Source organism: Megascapheus bottae, chromosome 17, assembly GCF_031878675.1.
Source record: "Megascapheus bottae isolate mThoBot1 chromosome 17, mThoBot2.hap1, whole genome shotgun sequence".
NCBI classification, from domain to species: domain Eukaryota; kingdom Metazoa; phylum Chordata; class Mammalia; order Rodentia; family Geomyidae; genus Megascapheus; species Megascapheus bottae.
The window spans coordinates 15,203,810-15,228,989 of NC_143525.1; the positions used below are offsets into that span (position 1 = coordinate 15,203,810).

At 44.7% G+C, this 25,180-nt stretch overlaps 1 protein-coding gene across 1 annotated transcript in view; it reads left to right on the forward strand.

Annotated features, from left to right (window-relative positions):
- Pitpnc1 (phosphatidylinositol transfer protein cytoplasmic 1) overlaps positions 1-25,180 on the forward strand; it is a gene marked incomplete at its 5' end in the record, with an annotated part of 105,086 nt that overhangs the window by 13,928 nt on the left and 65,978 nt on the right. Inside the window, 3 exons of the mRNA XM_090351489.1 lie at positions 3,631-3,719; positions 4,573-4,580; positions 20,775-20,846. Coding sequence (XP_090207615.1) covers positions 3,631-3,719; positions 4,573-4,580; positions 20,775-20,846 — 169 coding nt within the window. The remainder of the gene's footprint in view (positions 1-3,630; positions 3,720-4,572; positions 4,581-20,774; positions 20,847-25,180) is intronic.

Consider the following 25,180-nt stretch of genomic DNA (forward strand, 5'->3'; position numbering starts at 1 on the left):
TCTTTTTTTTTTTTTGCCAGTCCTGGGCTTGAGCTCAGGGCCTGAGCACTGTCCTTGGACTTTCTCAAGGCTAGAGCTCTACCACTTGAGCTTCAGCACCACTTCCAGCATTTTTCTATGTATGTGGTACTGAGGAATCAAACCCGGGTCTTCAAGCATGCTAGGCAAGCACTTTAACCACTAGGCCAAACTCCCAGCCCAGGACCAGAGACTCTTATCTCCAATTAACCCTTAGAAAATGGGAAGTGGGGCTTGGCCCAAGGGTAGGGCGGTAGCCTTGAGCTAAAGAGCTCTGGGAGGATGCCCAGGCCCATGGTTAGGGAGGTAGCCTTGAGCTGAAGAGCTCAGGGGCAACGCCCACGCCCAGGGGTAGGGCAGTAGCCTGGAGCTGAAGAGCTCAGGGATAGTGCCCAGGCTGAGTTCAAGACCCATGACCCTCCTCCCCACCAAAAAAAACCAAGTGATAGTGTGAAGCCCCTGAGTTCAAGCCCCAGTACTAGAACACACACACACACACATCCAGAATGGCTTTCTTTCAGAAAATTAGTGCAGCCATTTTGGTTAAATGATTATGATTTAGGGGAAAGGTCATGGTTTATAGTATTAGATAAGATGCTAAAGAAAATAGCAAAACTAAGGATTCTAGCTAGCATCCAGAGTCCTGATTATTTATAAGTAGGGAAAGCCTCGTTGGGAATGGATAACTACAGATGGTTTTCTTCTGCTTCTTCCTTCATAAATAGTGACTGTGGTTAGGAGTCTGGTTCTTAGAAGTCTATAAGGAATGAATTCTGGAGGGATGGATGCCAGTGGATTGGGGAAGACATACAGTGAAAGTGAGCAGCTCCTTACCACAGAATGAGGGAGAAGGTGCCCTGAGGCTGTAGGAAGCCAATTCCAGTTATCTAAGCTAATTGAGGCCTTGCTTCATTTGAGGAGCATCTCCAACTCTGATTCGGTCCATTAAAATCATGTGAAAACACCTTCCTGTGGCTTGAGCACACACAGCCCTATCCACTGGGTATGTTATATCATCTCAGGCTAAATAGTAGGATCAAGGTCCAGGCAGGTGGATCTGGGTGGCCACTGTTTCCTTTAAGCAAGCTAGTGGGGTCTTCTCACTTCACATTAACCTCCATTGCTCCTCCACATCCGTGACTGGGAGAATCAAGCATAGGTAAAAGCTATACCTATCCCTATGAAGGCTGGCCATTTTTGATAACTGTGAATTTAAGGTAGATGAGTGGCCACTGCTGAGATGACTAGACAGGAGAAATTCACCTCAAAGCAGCAATCAGAGGTTTAGGTGAGCCAGGTACCTGTGACTCACACCTGCAATACTAGCTACTAGGAAGGCTGAGCTCTAAGAATCTCCATATGGAGCCCACGCAGGCAGTAGATGCCTTGAGCTTCTTATCTCCAGTTAACCACCGGAAGGTGACAAGTGGAGCTATGGCTCAAATAGTAAAGCACCATCCTTGAACTCAGTACCCAGGCCCATGAGTTCAACCTGAGAGTTCTATGTAAATTTTTAAGTGCCTGGACTGGTCTTTCTTCTCAGAACCCACCTGAGAACATCAGCCTTCACTGATGTCTCCCCTATATTTGTTTTGACTCTGATAAACACCCCAGAACTTTGGATTGGGTCCAGCCAGCTATTGACAATGCACATCTTATCTTTTCAAAGGTGGGATTATCAGAAACCAGAGGTAGGGACACAGTGTTTCACTGGCTCTGGTTGGCATTCATAGTCCACCAACAAGAGGGATTTGGGGGCTTGGGGCTCTATTATTAGTTATATTTATTTCCTTTCTTAGTTTGACCAACTTGGAATTCAAATTTGCTTCTTGATGTCCCCTCCTGCTAGCCTTCGGCCCTAATGACTGAGAATGGACTTCATCCTCCTTGCTAGCCTTGGCATCCAGACTCTTCAGCAGGCTGCAAAACAGCAAAGACAAAATGGCGGCCTCTGGAAAGACAGAAAAATCCCTCGTTATAGCACTAGGTGAAATAAATACAGGCAGCTACATTCTAAGTACTAATCTCACCTATTCCTTAAATATAGTAAGGGATAGTTATGAAATTCTCTGGGCTTCTACTCTGCAAGACAATTTATCCTTGAAGAAAACAAAGAAAGGAACATATAAAACTTAACTGGAAGTTGGTTTGCACAAAAGCTTCTGGACCCATGCCTTCTGAAAATTTGTCTTCCAGAAATGGCTGTCCAGCATCTTGCTGGTTTATGGCTGGTACTTGTCTTAGCTACTCCGGAGGCTGAAAGCTAAGTCAGGAAGGAAAGTCCTTAAGACACTTATCTCCAATTAATGGAGGATGGGGGAGGGGCGTTGGGTACACAGATCTGGGTGTGGAGGTATGGCTCAAGCAAAAAAGCTTGGGACAGTGCCCAGGTCCTGAGTTCCACCCCAGTGCCAGCACACACAAAAAAGAAAAGGAAAAAGCCAATCGCTGAATTTAGGGGTCGCTGGATTTAGGGCTCACCCCTAAATCCAAGATAATTTGATTTTTGATTATGTGTGTGTGTGTTGGTACTGGAGCTTTGAATTCGGGTGTCATACTTCTGGTTAGTTTTGTGTTTTGTTTTTTTTTTCACTCAAGGTACTGCATTTCTACCACTTGTGCCTCACCTCCACTTCTGCCTTTTGCTGGCTCTTAGACCAGCAAGAGATTCTTGGACTTGTCTACCCAGGCTGAATTATGGGCATGACTTACTGGTACCCAGGAGATAATTTGATGTTGAAATCCTTAACTTAATTATACTTTCAAAGACCCTATTTTCAAATCAGATTATATTCCCAGGCACCGGAAAGGGAGACAGTCCAATTTGAGGTGGCGCCAACGTGTTTCAAAGAGCTGTGTTTTGTTCTTTAGTGTCACCAGCTTCTTACTCTATGGCTTTTGTCCATTAAAAAACAAAATGTCAGGTGCCAGTGGCTCACACTTGTAATCTTAGCTGTTCAGGAGGCTGAGATCTGACGATCACGGTTTGAAGTCAGCCAGGCCATCAAAGTCCATGAGACTCTTATCTCCAAAGAACTACCAAAAAACCAGAAGTGAGGCTGTGATTCAAGTGGTAGAGCACTGGCCTTGAGCAAAAAGAAGCTCAGGGACTGTCTAGACCCTGAATCCAAGCCTCAGAGCTCACACACACGCGCGTGAGCGCACGCACACACACACACACACACACACACACACACACACGGTGTGTGTGGGTTGTCAGGCTGGGTTCAGTCTCTGGCATTTGCCTCTGTTGATACCTGTTGGGGCTTATACATATGTACATTCTGTTTCCCCTGTTCTAGTCCCAGGAGACAAAGGACAGGTTGGACAAACCTGTCATATACGGCACCTACCAGGCCTCAAATTCTCCTCCGCTTGCAAATTCAATCCATGAGGACAGGCTCAGAGCTGCCCTTCCTTGAGCCAGGTAGAAACTTGTTTTGAGGGCCCAGAAAATGGTTGCTACCATAAGGAGCAGAGCTGGAGAAAGAATGAGTGCAAGAAGAAGAAATTCTTCAGGTTTCCGCCAGTTCCAGTAGGAGGAAATGAGGCTCTGAACCGACTCTAATGGCTTTTTCCCTCCTCTCCCTTTCTCTTGTTTTTTTCTTTTAGTAAACTGCCTAGTTGGGCTAGAGCTGTGGTCCCTAAAATATTTTATGTGACTGAGAAGGCATGGAACTATTATCCCTACACAATTACAGGTAAGTCCTGAAATATTCCCCATGCTGCAGCAGTAGCTGAGATTCCCTGAGTTGGTGCCAATTATCTGAGCAGACCTTGTGAGGGAATGAGGAAAAAAACACTATTAATGATAGTTGTAGAGATTTTATCATCTTTAGCCTCCTCCCCCTTCCCCCGTTATATGTCTGCAAGCTAGCTGTTGTCTTGTTTTACAGCATCCTGGCCCTTCTAAATGATGTGACTTTTGAAATAAAAATGTCTAATGAGTCTCTCTCATTGTTCCTGAGATCCTTTTTCTCTTGGAGAATGTGAAAAAAAAAAATCTTTACAATCAATTTCCTTCTAATGCAATGATAGTACATTCTCTTGACCACAAACTGTGGCCCCTACATTTAGACAGTTGGGCTCCTGTTCCTAAACACACTACATTGGAGATCCCACTTCAAGTTCACCGTAACAAGCTCTTCATATTGGTTTTATAAAAGCTGCTTTTCCACTTAAAAGATTTCCTTTGCGGGTAATGAAATGCTCAGCTGGAATTATTAGAGTTTAATTCTGCTCTGACAATGCCAACACTTAGGTTTTTAATTAGCCACAAACCTACGAGCTAATTGAATCTTGTCTTATTGTCCTTATCTGGCCAACCACAAGAATATCCTGGGAAACTCCAAACTCAGTGCATCATAGAGACATTCAGTATTTATCAATATCTTATTTGGGGGGGAGATATCTTTACAACATTTTAAATAATTACACCTCACCACTATTTGTTAGCTCTGTGGTTTTATGTTCTACTTAAATGTGATCTAAATAATTGTCTTTCTTTTTTTTTTTTTTCTTTTCCCTCTTCTCTACCTGGACCTTTGGAATCAGAATACACAGTAAGTTTCATTTAATATTTTAAATTAATGGGACTATTTAATGAGCAAGATTCCTTGTATTTGTCTTATCCATGTCATATTTTTTAAAAAAGAGTCATAACTCAAAACCAGAAATGTTTAAATGCAGGTTATTACCTTGCATAGAATATAATAAGTTGAATAATTGGTTCAAGAATATTAATGTTTACTCAAACAACCTTGATCTTACCTTTGCACGATTAACTTTTGCTTGTGGTTTTGAAGCACCTTGACAGCTTTATGGGTGATAGTTTACTGTATCCAGAAGAATCATTTCTAGCAATGTGATATTAGGGAGAGTTGGTTATTGGTTGGTGGAAGGCAGGGCTTATGTTAGAAACCCTACAAATCTTGAAGACCTGTGCAGACAGCTATACACAGAACACTGGTTAGACAGTCGCTGTGGCCTGATAAAATAATGTATTTCCTTCCTGTCCTGAGAGATAGACTCTATAATATTATTATATTATTGTGTTGTTATTGTCATTTGATCATTTCCCTCAATGGCCTTCAGAAAAATAGTTAACTGAGCTGAGGGAAGAACTGAATTTGGTTTTAAGGTAAAGCAGTGTAAGTTTATTTGAAAGCAAAAAGAAAACCATGAAAGGAAAATAGCAAGACTCTCCATCTCTCCATTTGGAGAGGAGTCCCAAGAACTGGAATTTATTTTATTTTATTTTGTCAGTTGTGGGGCTTAAACTCGGGGCTTGGGTGCTATCCCTAAGCTCTTTTGCTCAAGGCTAGCACTCTAAAACTTTAAGCCACAGCATCACTTCAGTTTTCTGCTAGTTCATTAGAGATAAGAGTCTCATGGACTTTTGTGCCCAGGCTAGCTTTGAACCACGATCCTCAGAATTCATCCTCCTGAGTAATTTAGGATTATAGGTGTGAACCACCAGCACCCAGCTAAGAATTGATTTTATATTCATCAAACAAACAAACAAACCAGAAAGGAGTTAGGCATCAGTGGCTCAAACCTGTAATCCTAGGCCCTGAGTTCAAGCCCCATAACCAACCACACAAAATAAAATAAAACAAAGGAAAGCAAGAGACAATAAGAGGAATGAGAAGAATGACTCATAATGTCCTCAGTGTAAAGATGACAGGAACATAGTAGGAGTTCAATGAACAGTTATGGAATAACTGAATGAATGCATGACCCATAACTTAATACACAGGCACATACACATCCAGAGCTGACATGGGCTTCAGGGTTACCAAGGCTGAGGTATCCTCTAGCCTGCCACTTACTGGCTACAAACCATTAAGCAGAGACCCCCCAATTGCCCAGCGGATATCTTCTCTAGGCTACAGTCTCACGTGTTCTTTGAAGAATTAAAGAAAAGAATAATATTCCAAGTTTGTCATTAAATTCAACTCATTTCACCTAAAGGCCTGTCACTAAATTCCATTCCTTCATGCCTGGAGAGTAAATATCTTTTGTGAAATGATAGGAATAGCATTTTTGCCAAAAACCTGTAGAAGAGGAAAAAGGCAATATTTTATGGAAAGATGCACATTTTTTTAAGCCAGTCCTGGGCTTGAGCTCAGGGCCTGAGCACTGTCCTTGGACTTTCTCAAGGCTTGAGCTCTACCACTTGAGCCTCAGCACCATTTCCAGCTTTTTTTTTTCTATATATGTGGTACTGAGGAATTGAACCTGGGTCTTCGTGCATGCTAGGCAAGCACTCTACCACTAGGCCAAACTCCCGGCCCCGAAAGATGCACATTTTTAATGTTAATGTTCAAAAGATCGAAGAATCAGCTGGATGCCTGTGGCTCACACCTTTAATTATAGTTACTCAGGAATCTGAGATCTGAGGATCATGGTTCAAAGCCAGCTTGGGCACAGAAGTCTATGAGACACTTATCTTCTCCAATTAACCACCAGAAAACCCTAGCCTTGAGCTGATGAGCTCAGGCGCAGCACCCAGGCCCAGAATTCAAGCCCCATGAGTGACCGGGGGAAAAAAAAATAAAAGAATCACTGTTCTAGAATAAGCAGCAGTGTGACAGAACTGGCCTGAGGACTCAAGGATGAGGGATGAAGGAGGAGAGATCAGGAAGGGGTAACTCAGAAACCCATCCTGCAGGGTGGTAACTCTAAGCCCAGCCAAATGTCAGCAGAACCCCTGGAAGTTGCCTCTGTGTCAGCGTTAACTTGGGAGGTGAAGTAGAGGAGGCAGAGTGGGAGCCATTCAAAACACACCTCTCAGTGTGCTAAGGAAAACCTGTTATACATCTGAGATATGGCTGGCTTCATCAGGATTAGCAGAGGAGAGAATGTCTGCGAAAGTTCAGGTAGACTTCCTGGTGAAGATGGCACTGAAGCTGACCCAGGGGACAAGGGCTAGCCCCCACCCCCTTTGCACATATCTGCTCCGTCTTAGTTAGCTCCAGCTGCTATAACCAAACACCACAGACTGGAGGCAGGGTTGGCACTTCAGTGGTTATGTATTTCTCCTCAGTTCTGGCTGATTTTTTTGCTAGGTGGCAATGCCTCTCTTCTTGGTTTGCAAATAATCCCCTTATAAGGGCCATCATCCTGTCCATGGGACCCCGCCCTGTTCTCGGGACCCCACCTTCAGGACCCAGTCTTAACGGAATGACCTTCAAAAGCTCCCTTCTCCAAATGCAGCCACCTTGGCTGTTACGCTGGTGCTTCTGCCAGGCAGGTAGCATCACTGGGTCTTGGCCTCCAGAGTACCTGGTGACTGGTCGAGTTTTGAATGTCAGGTCAAGATGTGAGTTGACTTCTCCATAGGAAATCTGTGTGGGACCTGACTAGCCCGCTTCTACTTTCTAATTTAAATCCAGAACAGCTTTTCTTGCCACCTCCCCGTGGTGGGGGCTGGAGATTTTTCTCTGTCACTCATGTGTGCCCCCTGCAGGCTTGCAAGTGCAGGGATTGAAGCTGGGAAGAGGTGGGGTGGAAGCTGTCATAGACTGTGTTCAGGCTCTGTGACAGGGACTTTCAATTGCCTTCATCTTTCCATTTAAAATGCTTCTTTTTTTTTCTTTTCTTTTCTTTTTTTTTGCCAGTCCTGGGCTTGAGCTCAGGGCCTGAGCACTGTCCTTGGACTTTCCCAAGGCTAGCACTCTACCACTTGAGCCTCAGCACCACTTCTGGCTTTTTGCTATGTATGTGGGGTACCAAGGAATTGAACCCGGGTCTTCGTGCATGCTAGGCAAGCACTCTACCACTAGGCCCCTAAAATGCTTCTTTTAATTGAGCTCTTTATCCCCAGCCCTTTCATCCTCATACCTCATTTTGATGTCTTTTTCAAGCTCAGTTTTTCTCTGAAAAACCTCCCCCAATACCCAATGTCAGATTCCCAGCAAAGATCTCCCTTCCATTCCCTCCCAAGGCAGCTGCCAAGGTTGAAAAACTCCAGACCAGTTCAGACAACATGAGCCTGGACGTGTTTATCTGAGACCTGCCTAGTTCCTCTCTGATTGTTCAGCTGGTAGACAGACCTCAGCCTGCCCTCATGTATACCAAAAGTCAGACAAAAGTACTTTCTCTGCAGGGTTTTCTGGACTTCACATTTTCCCAGTTACCAAGAGATCAAAGCATCTTCATCATTGCAAGAGACCATGTGTTTATGATTCTGTTGAAATACCACGTGCCCAGGAAGTGGAAAGAATGCCTTTAACTTGATTGTGGAAAGAAATTTTTTATAATCTTAGTTATATAGCAAACAAGGGAACATCACAGTGAGTTGCCCAGAGGATAAGCCAGTTTACCCAACATGGCCAAGTCATCAAAACCAGCAAGAGTTTCTCAACTATGTCAATTTTCAATCATGCTGGAAGAAAACAGGCCACCTTCCCAAATTGTTGGTTTTATTTTTTCCTATAGCTTAGAAGAAAGAGAAGAGGGGTGGATGGTTCAGCTAGCTAATGAGTGAGAGAATCAGATACTGAGTTCTAGGCCCTGTCTCAGAACAAAAGAAAAGTTGGGAGGGGAGAGAAAGCCTATACTTGAAATTGAACATTACTTCATGGCATCAATTCAGGCTCACTAGTAATGAAGGAAAAGGGATTTTCCCCCTTTCTGTAGGCATTTGAAGAGTCAGGTTACAGTGACAGAGACTTAGAATATATACTTGATGGATATGCTTTGCTCCTGTGGTTACATCTCTCCACCACAGCATCTTTTAGGAAGAATCCATGGGACAAACCAGTGAATGTCGTCTGCTAGTCAAAATGGTGGTCTTGCCACAAGGAGGTAGCTTATTGCTACCCAACATGTTAATTATTTAGATGAAAGAGAAAGAAAGAAAGAAAAAGGCGAGGAAGAGTTAAGAGACATTTTCTGTATGCTTGTACTAGGGCTTGAACTCAGGGCCTGGCTGTCCTGTAGCTTTTTCCCTCAAGGTTAGCACTCTATCATTTGAACCATATACCCACTCGAAGCTTTTTGCTGGTTAGTTGAACATACGAGTCTCTTGGATTTATCTGTCTGGGCTGCTTCAAATAAGGATTCTAATATCTCAGCCTCCTGAATAGCTAGGGTTTACAGGCATGAGCCATTAGGGCCTACCTGTGAAATGACTTTTTAATGACAGCCTCAAAAGTACTGCTGCCTTGACAGACAGGAATGAAATAGAGAGTAAGCAGAATTGAGAATAGAGAGAATTGAGCATGTGACCCTGTCACAATCACCCAAGGTGAACTTCTCAGTACTTCTCAGGAATGGCAGTGGGGGCTAAGATAATTCTTTTCTGGGGCTGGGAGCGAGGCCTAGTGGTAGAGTGCTTACCTAGCACAAAAACCCAGGTTCAGTTCCTCAGTACCACATACATAGAAAAAGCTGGAAGTGGTGCTGTGACTCAAGTGGTAGAGCTCTAGCCTTGAGAAAATCCAAGGACAGTGCTCAGGCCCAGAGCTCAAGCCCGGAACTGGCAAAAAAAAAAAATTCTTTTCTGAAATCAGTGAACTCTCTCAGCTAGGAATTTCACTTCCCATTTTGGCCTCTCTGGTAACTTCCAGAGTGGATGAATGACCTCCATCCCTTTTAGCCTTGCCCTGCTTGCTCTGAGTTCCAGCTAAAACATCCACCAAACCTCTGAATTACATAACAAGAGAACACAAGCAATTCCAGGGAGGGATACCTAGATTATACCAGTACTGGGACCAGCCTTGTGAGAAGGAAATGACAGCCTCCTGGCCAGTTCAACTACCTACTATGAACGTTGAGATAATCAAGTCCCCAACTGTCCCATCTTTGGGGTCATAGAGAAGCCAGATTGTTAGCTGTGAAGAAGCTACTTTTATCTCTGCATCACAATGAGCCATAACTATCCAATGGGTGCAATTTTGGTACCCAATTTTAAGGAGCAGAAAATATCCTTTCTTTTCAAACATGGCCTTTTATCAAGAAGGACATGTTAGGGACCAAGTCAAATCAACAATCTTCCAGTTGGGGGCGCTGACGAGCAGGGCATCAGTGGACACAGGCTTGAAGAAGACAGACTCTCATGGAGAGGCTAGTGGACACACAGGTTATGGTGTAGAAAGAGGCAGAGTGACCCGACTCAAGAATCTTCAGGGTTCCAGAGAATTCAGGTGGAAGCAAGTCGGAAACCATAACTACCATTGAAGAAGATGCACAGACAATTAAGCAAGAGGAATCACTAGAGTTCATTAAGACAGGGTGTCCCAGAGCCTTTATGATCCTCCTGTACAAAGCGAATCTCACAAAGGAAGCCACTTGCCACGAGACTTTGAGTTCTTTCTCTTAGGGCCAGAGCTATTCTATGCCCACTAAATAGGCCACTGGATCTATTCTGTCATGCAAATGTTATTCTCATTATCAGTGGGCTGAGGCATTGCCTGAAGATTGGTAGTACTCCCATGCCTAAGTTTTCTGAAGATTGCCAAATAGTAATGGAAGTATTTTCTTATGTCGGTTGGCACAGAATTTCTTAAGTTCCCTTTCAACCAAAATCAATTTTGTTAAACTATGTAGCAAAGGCACCAGTAAATTGGGATGAGGAGAATGTATGAAGCATAGTACTTCTGAGATAGTCAGCCTTCCATCACTATAATAAAATACCTGAGTCAATCAACTTATAGAGAAAAAAGGTTATAATGTTGGAGGTTTCAGTCCATGCTGATTGGCCCTATTGCTTTGGCCCTGTGGTGATTCAGCAGTTCCTGGGTGAGTGAATAGGAACAGAACAAAACGGCTTCCCTCAGGACCAGGAGGCAAAAGAGAGAAGAAAAAGCCAGGCTTCATGCGTGTAATCCTAGCTCCTTAAGGAGGCTGAGATCTGAGAAACATGGTGCAAAGCCAGCCAAAGCAGAAAAGTCCATGCGACTCCTATTTCCAGTTAATCACAGAAAAAGCTAGAAGTTGCGCTGTAGCTCAAGTGGTAGACTTAGCTAGCCTTGAGCAAAAGAAGCACGGGGACATTGCCCAGGCCTAGAGTTCAGTGCCCAGGACTGGCAAAAATAAATGAAAAAGATGAACTTTAATATAATAAAATAGTACAATTCCAATTATTAGAGTTAGACTTTGTCCTTTAGCCTTTGTAGACCTGAGATACTACAAGATGCCTGTACATACAGGCAAATATTGCTACAAGAATGCATCCATCTCCTGGACTCATGCCTGCAACTCCACCTGTTTGGGAAGTAAAAATCAGAGATTGAGATGATTATAGTTTGAGGTCAGCCTGGGCAAAAATGTAAGACCTATCTCAACAAACAAGCCAGGCTTGGTGGTATTCGTGTATGATCTCCAGCAATGTGAAAGGCATAAATAAATAGGAGGATCTTTGTCTAGTTTGGTCCTGGAGTAAACATCATGAGACCCTATCTCAAAAATAACCAAAGCACAAAGAGCTAAAGGCATGGTAGTTTTCTCACTGCCTGCTTAGCAAACAGAAGGTCCTGAGTTTAAGCCTCAGCGTTGAAAAAAATAATTAAAGAAAGGAAGAAGGGACACAGTTATTTTTCATTTCAGAATTATAAACTTAATATTGTGGGAAATGTTAGCATGGAGTGTCGTTTTCCTTCCTTTGTTGTTGTTCTGGTGCTGGGGCTTGAACTCCAAGCTGGGGCACTGTCCCTTAGCGTTTTTACCCAAGGCTAGTATTCTACCACTTGAACTCCACTTCGGGCTTTTGTAGTTAATTGGAGATAAGAGTCTCCTAGACTTTCCTGTCTGAGCTGGCTTCAAACCAATATCCTCATATCTCTCCCCTCCTGGACAATTAGAATTATAAGACTGAGCCTCCTGCACCTGGCAGGTGTGTTCTTTTCATTGAGGAAAAAGAGAAAAAAGAAAAATGAGGGGGTGAATCTTTTAGTTTTTAACCAAGAAAGCCACCTGCGAGTTCCCTACCTGGCCAGCTGCCTGCCTGTCCCTGATTCATTCTCATCACTCTATTTACCACGCAGCCCAGTGTCATCCAATGTGATGGGCCTGCCTCTTTAAATTCTTGTCTCTCTTTGTTGTGTGGAGCTTATCAGTATTCAAGAGCATCCTCTCCTTATTTCTGCCTTGACAAGTCCAGCTCCAGATTGTACAAGCCTGAATTTAGTTTCCTTGCTTGGATTTTCCTAGAAGTGCCAAGTAGCAGAGCATCCTCCATTCAGAAAATGCGCTTCCATTCATGGTGCCACTGGCTCCCTCCTGCCCTTCCTCCTGCAGTGAGTCGCAATTTCCCGGCCTGTCAGGGGACGGGAAGAGGCTCCATCAATGGCTGAAGTATGAATGAACAGAAGTCCCAGTGTGGGGTGCTGGCTGAGAGAAGCCAGGAGCTGTCGCCTTTGCAGGGCCTTGAGGTGGGCGGGATACAAGCAGCTGTTTTCCGGCTGCCAGTCAGCTCTGCCTTCCTCCCTCTCTTTTCTTCTCTGCCTCTGCTTCTCTCAGATCCTTCCTTGTCTGGGCCACCTTGCCTTCCTCTCCAGTAAGGATGAGGGAAGTCACTCTCAGATTCATCCTTTACATGTGGTTCCTTATCTCTTTGCTTTGACTTAAGTTGGTCGCTGGTGGCTCATGGCCTATAAGCATGGCTGCTCAAGAAGTGGACATCTGAGAATCAGGGTGGATGAAGAGCAGCCCTCTGCTCCCGGCCTGGTCTCACCAGGATGGGGTTGTGTTCTGCGTGTGGGGTCTCCTGCTAGAGAAAGGTGTGAACATTTGCACATGAGTTGTTGTGAATGAGTCCATCCCAGGTTAGAATTCTCTGGCCATGGAGGAGGTTAGCTATGAGAATATATAGTATAGTAGCAGGTTCTCAAAGTCATGGTCAGGACATTGGATCAGAGAGAAGGTCAAGTTCAAGGGCAGTATCACACTCATTGATAGCTGGCAACATGGGTTGTTTGCTCTCAGGCATCACAACAAAGGAACACATTGAGTTCCATGCATGTTAAAAGGAAATGATCTTATGAAAGGCCTATAAATACTTCATCAACCCTAAGCCAGCTTCTTGACTCTCCCATTTGATTCCAAACTCTTTGTCAGGTGCCTCTGCGAGGTGGGAGATAAGAAGGAAGAAGGCACTGAGTATTCTGGCTAAGTGAAATTGTTATTCTCTCCTGTTATTCAAGGTAGAGTCCAACCGTAGCCCAGGCTGACCTTTGGGGGGCACAGGGAATGGAACTCAGGGCTGTGCTTATTAGGCAAGTGTTCCTATTCCTTGAACTATGCCCACTCCTAATCTTTTTGTTTTTAGGTTTTTGATCATTTGTTTGTTGTTTTCACATGAGGTCTTGAGCTAACTTTGCCTGGGCTGGCCCCAGACAAACCTCCACCAAGCTGGTGCCAACAGTGGTGTGCCACCAAACCCAGCCTCCTAAAGGCTGGAATCATAAGTGTGTGCTACCACATGGGGGTTTGAATCCTCTTCCTGGAGTGTGTGTGTGTGTGTGTGTGTGTGTGTGTGTGTGTGTGTGTGTGTCTGTGTTTTGCTAGGAGCCTCACATGCTGAGCACAGCTATACCACTCAGCCATCTGCTCTGAATAAATCCACTTAAAAAAAAAGAAGACATGCAAGGAAGAAAGAGAGAGGGAGGGAGGGAGGGAGGAAAAGAAGGAAGAGAGGGAATGGAGGAAGAAGGGAGGGGCCAACTCCTGAGTTTGGAGGTAAACAGCTGGACCCCACCAACTTACTGAAAGGACAAGAGGACAAGAGGTGTGAAGTCTGTTTGAACAAGCCTGGCAGGCAAAGTAGCATTATGCAGGCTTTAGAAACACCACAATAAAGAGTATGATTTACATTTTATTTCTGAAGCTGGTAGAGGGTTGTTTTGGGGGGTTTTTGTTGTTGTTGTTGTTGTTGTTTTTGGTATGGGGGTGGGGTGGGATATCCTAGGTGTGTTGAGGGTTTTGTATCCTTGGAGGACAATAAAGACAATCCTTAAAGTTCTGCCTCTCCTGCCTCTGAACGTCAGGACTCTTGTCCCCATAGCTCTCATGCTCAGTACCCCGTCCCCCTCCCTGCACAGGTTTAAAACCTGAAGCTGAAGCTTCCAGCCCCACCCAGAAGTGGAAGAAATACCCCCAGACTTTGGACCCTTTCTCTTTAAGACTTGGGTTTGCTTACAGTTAGTTTTGTTCTCATAAGTGTTTCTTATTGCCATAGCAACCCTAATCAATCACAGGACCAAAAATAGCTCTTTCATGTTTTCTGAAGCATGTCTGTAGTGAATTGGGAATGCAGCTCTAGCCCACATTTTGTGTGTGCGCTGCTTTCATTTCCCGACACTGAATCTGGGAGGGGGCTATGTCTGCAAAGCCCAGAGACCTCGCATCTTTCCTGGCAGATCCCCTCACCCCTTCCCAAAGTTCCCAGGAGATGACTGAATATTCAACCAAGAAGCATCCTTTCTCTGTTAGGTGCTGGAGATTTAAGAATGCCCAGTGGCCACTCTTAAGACATTGATCCCATAGACTCTATTGGGTTTGGAAGGCCAATTAAACATACATAGATAAGCCTGGCGTGGTGGCTCATGCCTGTAATCCTAGCTACTCGGGAGGCTGAGATCTGGGGATTGAAGTTCAAAGCCAGCCCATGTACTAAAGTCTGTAACTCTTATCTCCAAATAACCACTAGAAAACCAGAAGTGGTGCTATGGTTCAAGGGGTAGGTCGGTAGCCTTGAGCCAAAGAGCTCAGGAACAGCACCTCAGGCCCAGAATTTAAGCCCCATGACCAACAAAAATAAAAATTAAAAATTAAAAATGTACAGATAGCTGAGTGCCAGTAGCTCATATCTATAATCTCTGCTAGTCAAGAAGCTGAGATCTGAGGATCCGGCTTTGGAGCTATTCCAAGCAGACAAATTGGTTAATCTCCAATTAACCAATAAAAGAGCCAGACTGCCAGCATGGCTCAAATAGTAGAGCACCGGCTCTGAGCGGAAAAAGCCAAGAGAGAGCATAAAGCTCTGAGTTCACACCTTAGTACCAGCACACCACACCATACCACACATTCACACACTAAGCGTAGACACCATAATGTACTATGGGAAACTGAGAGATGGCAGTGTAAGATCTGCTCAAGGCAAAAAAGTTGAGACCTCTTCTCAATTCATAGCTGGATGCATTGGCACATGCCTGGCATCACAGAATATAATGGAGGCTAACTTTAGAAGGATCAGGTGCCAGCCCACTCTGTGTAGAAATCTTTGTCTACATGGAGAGAAGCTGGTGTGATGGTAAGTACCTGTGATCCCAGAGACAACGGGAAGCTTAAAATAGGCAGACCACAGTTTGAGCATGTGCCAGGGGTACTCCCAGACTGAAGCTTACCAAATTGAAGGCCATGCCTGATTAAAAGGGAAATGCTGTTTGATTTTTCTACTGCCATGGAACACATTTCCCATAATCTTAGCAACCTTACCCAGCATGCGTTTGTCATCTCACTCTCTCCATAGCTTAAAAGTGGAGGCCAAATTTACCCAATCGTCCAGAAACAAGGACATACTAAATCCATTAGCACAATGATGTTCATTGCAGCACTATTTACCATCGCAGAGATATGGAACCAACCCAGATGCCCCTCGGTTGATGAGTGGATCAACAAGATGTGGTATTTATACACAATGGAATTCTATGCTGCTGTCAGAAAGAATGACATCACCCCATTTGTAAGGAAATGGAAAGACTTAGAAAATCATATTAAGTGAAGTAAGCCAGACTCAAAGGAACATAGGCTCAATGGTTTCCCTCATTTGTCATAATCAGTAGAAACCTTGGGCTCTTCTAGCAGAGATTTACAATAGAGCAAAACCTAGATACATAAGGCCATATAGAATGATGCTAAATGAAAGGACCTCCAGGATATAGAAACAAAAGCCATATAATGAGTGATTGTTGTCCTCAATGTACTATGTTATCTCTCATCTCTTTTGCTGTCCCTTGGTTATCTCATATTGTTACAATATTTCACCTTATTATCTGATATATTGTATGTATATATATATGTTTTTGGTTATTTGAAATTGGATAGGGAAGGGAGGAAAACAAGATGAGGAGTGGGGGTGGGAGGAGGGAAATGGGGACCAAGACATGAGAAAGAGTATCAATGTTTGTGAAGTAATGCACCTTCTATCTGGTGAATATAATGTAACCCTTCTATTAATTACAATTACAATAAAAATATATGAAAAAAAAAAAGTAGAGGCCAAGGTTAGCTGAATCCTTGGCCAGGTTGTAGGCTCTCTTGAGACTTGAGGTCTGTTTAAGCTGACCCATTGTTGTTAGGCTCTGGATTTTGTTGTTGTTGTTTGTTTGTTTGTTTGTTTATTTTGATGTAGGATTGTGGTCCCACTTTCTAGTCAGCCTTCCTCCAGTCCTGGCCTCCTGACTCGCTCACTCACAGCCAATGAAGTAGTCTCTGCTATTGTGTACTGGTACCTTATGCCTGGAATTCTAGCTACTCAGGAGGCTGAGATCTGAGGATTACAATTCAAAGCCAGCTCAGCCAGAAACTCTTACTTCCACTTAGCCACTATAAAACCAGAAATGGAGACATAGATAGAGTTCTGGCCTTGATCAAAAAGCCAAGTAAGACCTGGGCCCAGGTAGCCTACACCTGTAACCCTGACTGTTCAGGACACTGCCATCTGAGAATCATGGTTCAGAGACAGCCTGGGCAGGGAAGTCTGTGAGACTCTTATCTCCAATTAAGTACCCTCCCCTGCCTGGAAGTGGAGCTGAGGCTCAAGCCACAGTGGAGCCAGAAATGGTAGAACATTAGCCTTGAGCACAAAAACTCAGAGACAGTGTCCAGGTTCAGAGTTCCAGCCCCCCCAAAACACTTCAAAGCACCCCCCCCCAAAAAAGTCTCTTAAAATAAAATGTTAGATCCTGTGACAAAATCTCAGGAGTGGTTGTCTTGTCTCCTTGGTGTCAAAGGCTCTGAGGAGCTCTGAAGAATCACTCCCTTACATACATAGAAGCCCTTAGATGTATGTGTCTGCCTGGGTTGACTTCAAACTGTTATCCTCAGATCTCACCCTCCTGAGTGGCCAAGTCAGGACCCTCAACCTCTTTCTCATTCCCCTACTCTTGATAGGGTGTTTAGACTAGTAACATATCCCTAGCGACAGCAGAATGATGCACTGAGTGGGCTCCCTTGGGGGACTGGTATACCATTGCTGATATCAGTGGCTGTAGGCGATGACCTTCTTGGAAAATGACTGAAGCAGTTTGAGAACAAAAGAACAATGGTGTTACTGAAGAGGTGGGCTGTGTTGAAGAGACAACACCATCAATACTGGCTGCACTCAGGGACCTTCATTCAGAGATGGCTTTTGTTTAGTGGGTGTTTCTGTAGTGCTGGAATTTGAAGTCAGGATCCAGAGCCCAGCTAACCAGGCACCGTACCACTTGAGCAATGCCCCTAGTATTCTTTTCTTACTTTGTGTTGGAAAAAAAATAAGTGTAGTTTCTCTGATTCATCGAGAATAAGAAGCATCAAGAAATAAGCAGGAGCCTGGAAGTGGAAGGAAGTGTAGGTGGTTCTCTCACATGGTTTGTGTTCTCATCAGACTATGAATGGAAATGATCAACTCCAGGATGGAGCGGGGAAATGGCTTGGAATAACTCTGGGTGGGACATCCAGGGGGAAATGGAAGTCCTTGCTTGACAGCCAAGCTTTGCTGAATTTTTAGACACACTAACCTACACGGGGCAGACAGAAATTTATCTTCAGATGAGCATATCATCACATGAAAATGCCTAAAGCCACAGAGACTCCTGGGTGTGTGTGTGTGTGTGTGTGTCTGTGTGTGTGTCTGTGTGTGTGTCAGTGTGTGTGTGTGTTGGTACTGGGGCTTGAACTCAGGGCCTGGGCACTGTCTGGCACAGTGGCCCTTGGAGATCTCAGCAGGGCTCAAGGCTGGGACTCTACTAATTATGCCACAGCTCTCCTTATGTTTCTTTCTTGCCCTGGCTGGCTTTGAACCTCAATCTTCAGATCTCAGTTTCCTGAGTAGCTAGGATTACACGTATGCTAAGATTCCTGACTTTTAACTCAAGACACTCAAACATACCAGGGCTCCAAGAAGCAGCCATCAGATCTCTCAAGGGGACGATCCACCCCAAGCCATGTGTACAGGGACTAAACACTGGCCAGCCTGGACTGGGCCCGTCTGGTGCTGTTCCTGTTGGTGCTTTGCCAAAGGCAGGTGTGCCATCACATGATAAGAAAACAACCTTAAGTCCTCAACTTCAAAATAAGCACATCTGCTCATTTGCATTGGGAGTTTTGCATTCCATGTTTGGGTTTATTACCCTGATGCTAAAATGTCTTTGTTGACCTCATTATGTGGTTTCGAGACTAAAGGGATAAGCACGCTTTGTGGTTTTCTACTTGGCGCCCCCAGACCCACTTCCTCACCTGCTAGTTCAGTGATCCTCAGATGGATTATGGGTTCAAAAGTCCAACATGGGTGTCCCTAAAGTCGCATTGCTTTTAAGAATATCTCTCTGTCAGGACACCTCACCACATCCAGAAATCAATCAGAGTCTGCCTCAGGCAGTGGGGTGAGCCAAGCCCCTCCAGGGACTGGCATTTTACAGCCCTTTCTAGAGGCCCCTGGCACTGGGTGTGAGGGCAGCCATGCCCAAAGAAGATGTGAGTGGAGCCCAAGAGAAGATGCTGAGGAATCATTGCAGGACCTCGTTCTCCGTAAGGACCATTACTGGGATCGATGGCTTCCATGCTTCCTCAGTCGGGGTTCAGGTGGCTTGATACACCCAGATGAAGATAGCCAGATGCACACAGGCATGCAGTGTTGGGGAAATTATCCAGGGCTAATTCCCAGCCCCTGCTTTTTGGTACTTAGGCCACGAGGTCTCAGCAAGGCTTCAAGAGGCGTGTGGTCGTGGGTGAAGCTCATGGTGGGAGAAGTGGACTCTTTCATGGACTCATGCTGTGTGTGTGTGTGCACGTGCGTGTGCATGCACGAGCCAGCACAGAGACTTGAACTCATGGTCTAGGCACTGTCCCTAAGATTTTTCAAGGTTAGCAATCAACCAGAGCTCCATTTCTCATTTTGTTGTTGTTGTTATTGTTATTGTTGGTTGGTTTGGGGTTTCTTTTGGTGGTACATTGGAAATAAGAGTCTCATGGACTTTCCTGCCTGGGCTGTCTTTGAACTGTGATCCTCGGATCTCAGCCTCTTGAGGAGCTAGGATTATAGGTGTGAGCCATCAGTGCCTAGTCTATTTTTAGACTCTTAGTGGGATGTTAGATAATGTATTCTGAATTTCCTTCCTGTGGGTGGCATGGGAGGTGGTTTTCCACTGATGTATGCCTGGCAGGCTTGGGAAACATAATATTGTTTGGCCTTTGACTCCAGAGTTTCCAACTCAGTGAGACTTGGCTGAAGCCCAAGAATTAGCATTTATTAACAAGGTGATCTAGGGGGGTCTTCCATTGTTGATGACACATCTTCTGCTTGAGAAGCGTTCAGTGCCTATGGTTAGCTGGCTCTGTGATCCTGGGCTATTTACTTAATTTCTCTGGACTTCTCTTTTGCATCTCCATCTTGAAAGCAAAGATGGTACCCCTCGGAGGTTTGACAGCTATTGAATAGGAACTTGAAAGCATCTCAAATGTCCCAGATGCCCAGAGTGCATGCTCTGAGTGTGCTACATAAAGGGCCCAGCCTTTTAGGACTGTGATCCGATCAAGTCAAGTCTCATTTCCCCAATACCTACAGCCCCCCGTGGTGTGCTTGGCTCACTTTATCCATTAGCTTCCAACCCCATCTGTGGTGGTGGAGAAAGTCACTGCCCAGCATGATACCAGCAGGAAGGTGTTTATCCCAACATCCATCAAAGTCCTCTCCCCATGCTCCTTCAGTCCTTCAAAGCTGGATACCGTGATGGGACAGTGTGACCTGATGCTAGGCTAGTGTCACAGTTCAGGTTTCTGGCCCTCCCTGGTCCTGCCATGCAGGAAGGCAGGTGCTGGTACTGGGGCTTGGCTCCAAGGTCTTGTGTTCACACTCCGCTTTTTTACTCAAATCTGCCATTCTACCATTTGAGCCAGACCTCCCTTTTCAGCTTTTTTGCCAGTTGATTGGAGATAGTCTCAGATTTGTCTGCCTGGTCTGGCTTCAAACTTGTGATCCTCAGATCTCAACTTAGTTAGGATGGCAGATGTGAGCCATGGATTCCTGGTTTGGACTCCTTTCTTTCACACATCACTCTAACTTTTTATAATGTCTAGCTTTTAAGATAATTAGCTAATCTAGCTTTTTATAATAATTAGATAATAATTATGGTTCCTGTTTGACTACTAGGATTCGGAGAAATTGCCTGATTTCCCCAAAGTCACCAAGTAGCAAGCTTGTCTCGTGTTAGTATTCTATGACTATGGAAAAGTTAAAGTGAGATCCGTCTCACTTTATGGTGTGACTCTCCTAGCACTGGAGCCTGACCTTTGCTTCAAGGATTTGCTTTTCTACAGCCAAGTGGCAGGATCCCCTAGGACATATTCCTTTTGGAAGTCTTCTCCTGGGCCATTAGGCTTTCCGTAGCTGTTGCTGTCTGTGGCCTGACAGAAATCATACTCGTGTTCCAGAGGTGGCTTTGCGTCTCTAAATGTGGTGATGGGAGTTGTACCTTCACAATCCTACTCTCAAATCATGACCGAAAGGAAGGGAAAGTCATGCTAATGGAAGTTTGCCTTTTTCTCCACAGTGCTCCTTTCTGCCGAAATTCTCCATCCATATAGAAACCAAGTATGAGGACAACAAAGGAAGCAATGACAGTGTGAGTAGCTTGTCACCTTTTTCTGTGCTGTGCAGTCATGCTGCTTCCCCAAGTTCCCTCTATGGCCAGAGTAGACAGCAGGGTCTGCGCCTGGACCTCTGAGATGTCCAATTTGGCCTAGTCCCTGCGGCCTGACTTTCCCTGGGCCACAGAAACCTCTGTGAGTTTCGCCTGCAATGTTTATCCTTAGAGGCAGAGAGGATGATGGGAAACTCAGCTCCCTGGGGTCTGGTTCTGACCATTGGATTCAGTACAAATCTTTTCAGTGACTATTAATTGACTTGGAGAAGTGAATTGAATTAGACCTGTGTGCGACCCTGAATCTGCTCTCTTGCCTCCTGCTTAGGTGGGCCTATCTGTACATTGACACATATCCTACCCAAAAATTCAGGGGACCTGGGCAAAACCTTCAACCCCACATGGCATTTTGAACGATTAGACATTTTAGCTAGGAACTTGATGTATTTGTATTGCTTAAAATCCATTATCTCACTGGTGTGAGTGTGTGTGTGTACGTGTGTCAGTGTGTGTCAGTGGGTGTTTGTTGGTTGTAGGGCCTGGGCTGTGTCCCTGAGCCTCTCTGTAATTAAGGCTAGTGCTCTACCATTTGTCACAGCGCCAATTCTGGTTTTTAAGTGGTTAATTGGAGGAAAGAATCTCATAAGGACTTTTCTGCCCAGGCTGGCTTCAAACCATGATCCTCAGATCTCAGCCTCCTGAGTAGCTAGGATGCCAGGCCTGAGCCACCCGGCACCCACTTGATCTGCTATTCTGACTCTTTGCTTTGTTCTTGAGTGATTAGGACTGCAAGAGGGAGCCACTGGGGCCTGACCTGGGCTCCTCTTCTGTCCAGAGTGGAGGAGGAATTTGGGGTGGAGGCAGAATTCAAGACTGGTGGACAGGAGTGGGTATCCTCCATGCGCTGTCAGGTTATTTAATAAAAACTCACTTCTTTTCTACATAATCCAAGTGCCAAATCTTATCATTTATTCGCCATCCTTCTTCCACTCGCTCTAACCTGATTTCCTCCCCTACCTGCCAAAACTTTAATGAAATGGCTGATGATAAGAAGCAATAATTAAATAGAAAGACGATAGTGATAAGCACATGGATTCGTGGTTGAATAGAGCACATTATTATCTTATTATCAATGATCATATAAGTCATCTTTTTACACCTTCCTTATTCTAGTAAAAAAAAAAAAGGAGCAAAAAAGAAATAGTGATTAGGATGACTAGATGGATCTCATTCCTCCTTAAAAAGAAGGCTAGTAAATGTATGATTGTGAAAGCCTGCAAACTGTGATTACTATGACCTGGTCACAGAGGGGAAGTTATTTTGCATTGAGGCCCATTTATGTTATGTACTAGTGAGGAGAATTATTTAAGCCTTAATGAGTGCTGTGGGAGGAGGCTGGCACCTGACCAAAGTAAGGTGCTGTTGTTTGTCTAAGGCCATAATTCTGGGTTTAAGAGGGTCATTGCTTAGCTGTGCCTAGCTCAGCAAAAGGAAAAGCCACTTGTGTGACTAGTGTTTGGGGAGGCTAATGGGGATGGCTTGACCCCTACTTCTTTTTTCCAAACAAAGCCAGTGCCACTTAACAACAGCGGTTCTCAAATCATATGAGAAGTTTGTCCATTGGTGCCTGAAAGGGCTCTGCCACCTCTCCTCCCCACCCTCCAGAGAGGAGGTTTGCTTGACTTCATCAGCCCCAGGGCAACTAACACAGAGGCAGTATCTTACACACCCTTCCAGAAGGCTGAATCTGGGAAGTGGGAATGGGTATACTTTGTTTTTACACCAGTACTGGGCCTTGAACTCAGGGCTTGAGCATGGTTGCTGAGCTGCTCAAGGCCTGCACTCAACCACTTGAGCCACAGTGCTACTTCTGGCTTTTCTGTTTATGTCGTACTGAGGAATGGAACCCAGGCTTCATGTGTGCAAGACAAGCACTCTATCGCTACGTCACATTCTTTTTGGTCAATGTCACCCTGCTTTTTTCTTCTTCTAAAAGCTAGTATTTGAGGCTCTAATTCAGGGCCCAGGTATTGTCTATTAGCTTTTTTTCATTCAAAATAGACTTTCCTACCTGTGCTGGCTTTGAACTAAAAATCATAGCCTCCTAAGTAGCTGATATTATAGGTGTGAGCCACAGACACCTGGCCAACCAGTAGGGTTTCTAAAGCTCTCCGAGGTGAATGGAAGGGACAACATGGCTGAAATCTAACAGACTTAAGACACAAGCACTCAAGAAACTGAGATCTTTGAATGTCTTGTCTTTTCCTGTTGCTGAAAATAGAACATTTTCCAAAAAGCCTGCGTGGCTGCAATTACCGCCCTGCTATGTGGCCCAGGACACCATATATATTCTTGTTAGTCATATTATCGACAGAGACAATATCCCTCAGCCAGGAAAGTCCTCCAATAAGGAAAGAATGTCTAGTTCTTTTCCCGTTCCTGGAAACTAAGCCCTGTCTTTCACAGAGCTCTCCTGAGAGATTGACTAAAACAAGTATTTGGAATTTATTTACTGCCTAGTTCATCCAGATTGGAAGGAAAGAACACAGCGTTGTTCTTTAAGAGACTAAAAGATCATTCATGTCCAAGCTCCCCAGCTCTATGACCTTCAGAAATCCTATTAACCAACTGGAGTCTTGGCTTATCAAGAAAATAGAATAAATAATGCTTGTATCAAGCTGGGTGTCGGTGGCTCACACAGTTTGAAGCCAGTTTGAAGCCAGCCTGAGTAAGAAAGTCCATGAGATTCTGATCTCCGGTTAACTAGTAAAAAGTCAGAAGTAGGGCCAGGAGTTTGGCCTGGTGGTAGAGTGCTTGCCTAGCATGCATGAAGACCCGAGTTCAGTTCCTTGGTACCACATACATAGAAAAAGCCAGAAGTGGTGCTACTGTAGCTCGAGTGGTAGAGCCTTGAGAAAGCCCAAGGACAGTGCTCAGGCTCTGAGTTCAAACTCCAGGACTGGAGTCAGAAGTAGGGCTGTGGCTCAAATAGTAGAGTGTCAGCCAGCCAAAGTTAAGGGACAGCACCCAGACCCTGAGTACTGGGGTTCACATACATGTACACACACACGCACACATACATACACACACACACACACACACATACTAATGCCTGTATCAAAGTGTGGAGATTTTCTAGAGGTTGTTTATGTGGAAGTACTTTTTTAACTGTACGCTCTTACACAAATATTAGAGATAGCCACTGTAATCATCCTATGAACAATCCTAGATCTTGGATTGGCTGTGGTCATGGTGCTTTGTTAGTGAGACTGGCTTTGTGTGAATTGTTAGTAAGTCATTTGTGGTAGTGCACCTGCTATTGACAAGCACTAGGAGAGGTGTTGAAGATCCAGCCATCAGAGACCTGTGGGCCCTTGCTCATGGAGTAAGAAAAGGCAGACCACAAGCAAGCAAAGCCACGAAGGAATCACAACTGTAACTGAGTGTCACAAAGGCAATAAAATGGAGAGAGACACAGGGAAGCCATACGGTCAAAAAGGCCTCTCACAATGCAGGACAAGTCCATGTGGATCTGAGAGTCTGCCATCTGCTAGCTTTCTAGGCCAGCCATGAGCTGAGATGCAACCTTCTACCCCAGTTCATATATTGAAGACCAGTTAGGGTGGAGCCTAATCCAACATCCTTGTGAGGGGAGAAAATTTGGGCAGGTGAAGAGAAGTTGGCGCCCATGCACACAGGAGAGACAGATGAGACCACAGTGAGTTGGGACTGCCAACCTAGATGGGAGGCCTCAGAGAAAATCAACCCTGCCAGGATCTTGTCCTTGAATTTTCAGCCTCCCTGTGAGATGACTCAGTTTTGTTGTTTAAGGCTCTCGGTCTGTAGGACTGTGTGATGGCAGTCACTGCAAAGATAGTGAGGGCAAAGATCTTGGGCCCCTGACAGTAAGATAGAAGGTCACTGGCCAGCCTTAGTAGGGAAAGGAAGTAGAGAAGTGGATGAGGTTGAACAGTGGAGGAAGCCAGATCATGGAAAGCATGTGGGGCCATGGAGAAGAGTTTGGATTGCACTGCAAAGGGAAGTTACCAGGAGGTTTAAGCCAAAGAAGGACATGATGTGCTTTACTGAACTTTTAAAATAAACTTTTTATTTGGGGGATAATCTTTAGTTTGCACTAATGTCAGAAAGATGGTCCATACAGTTTCCCACCTGTCCTGCACCAGACCTCCCCTGGTGTGAACCTGTCCCCGTCTAACCCTGGTGTGCTTGTCTAAATTACACACTTGGTACAAATTTTGCCACTTTTCCCAATGAAGTCCTAGTTCTTCTATTCCAGAAACCACAGTCGGATTCCA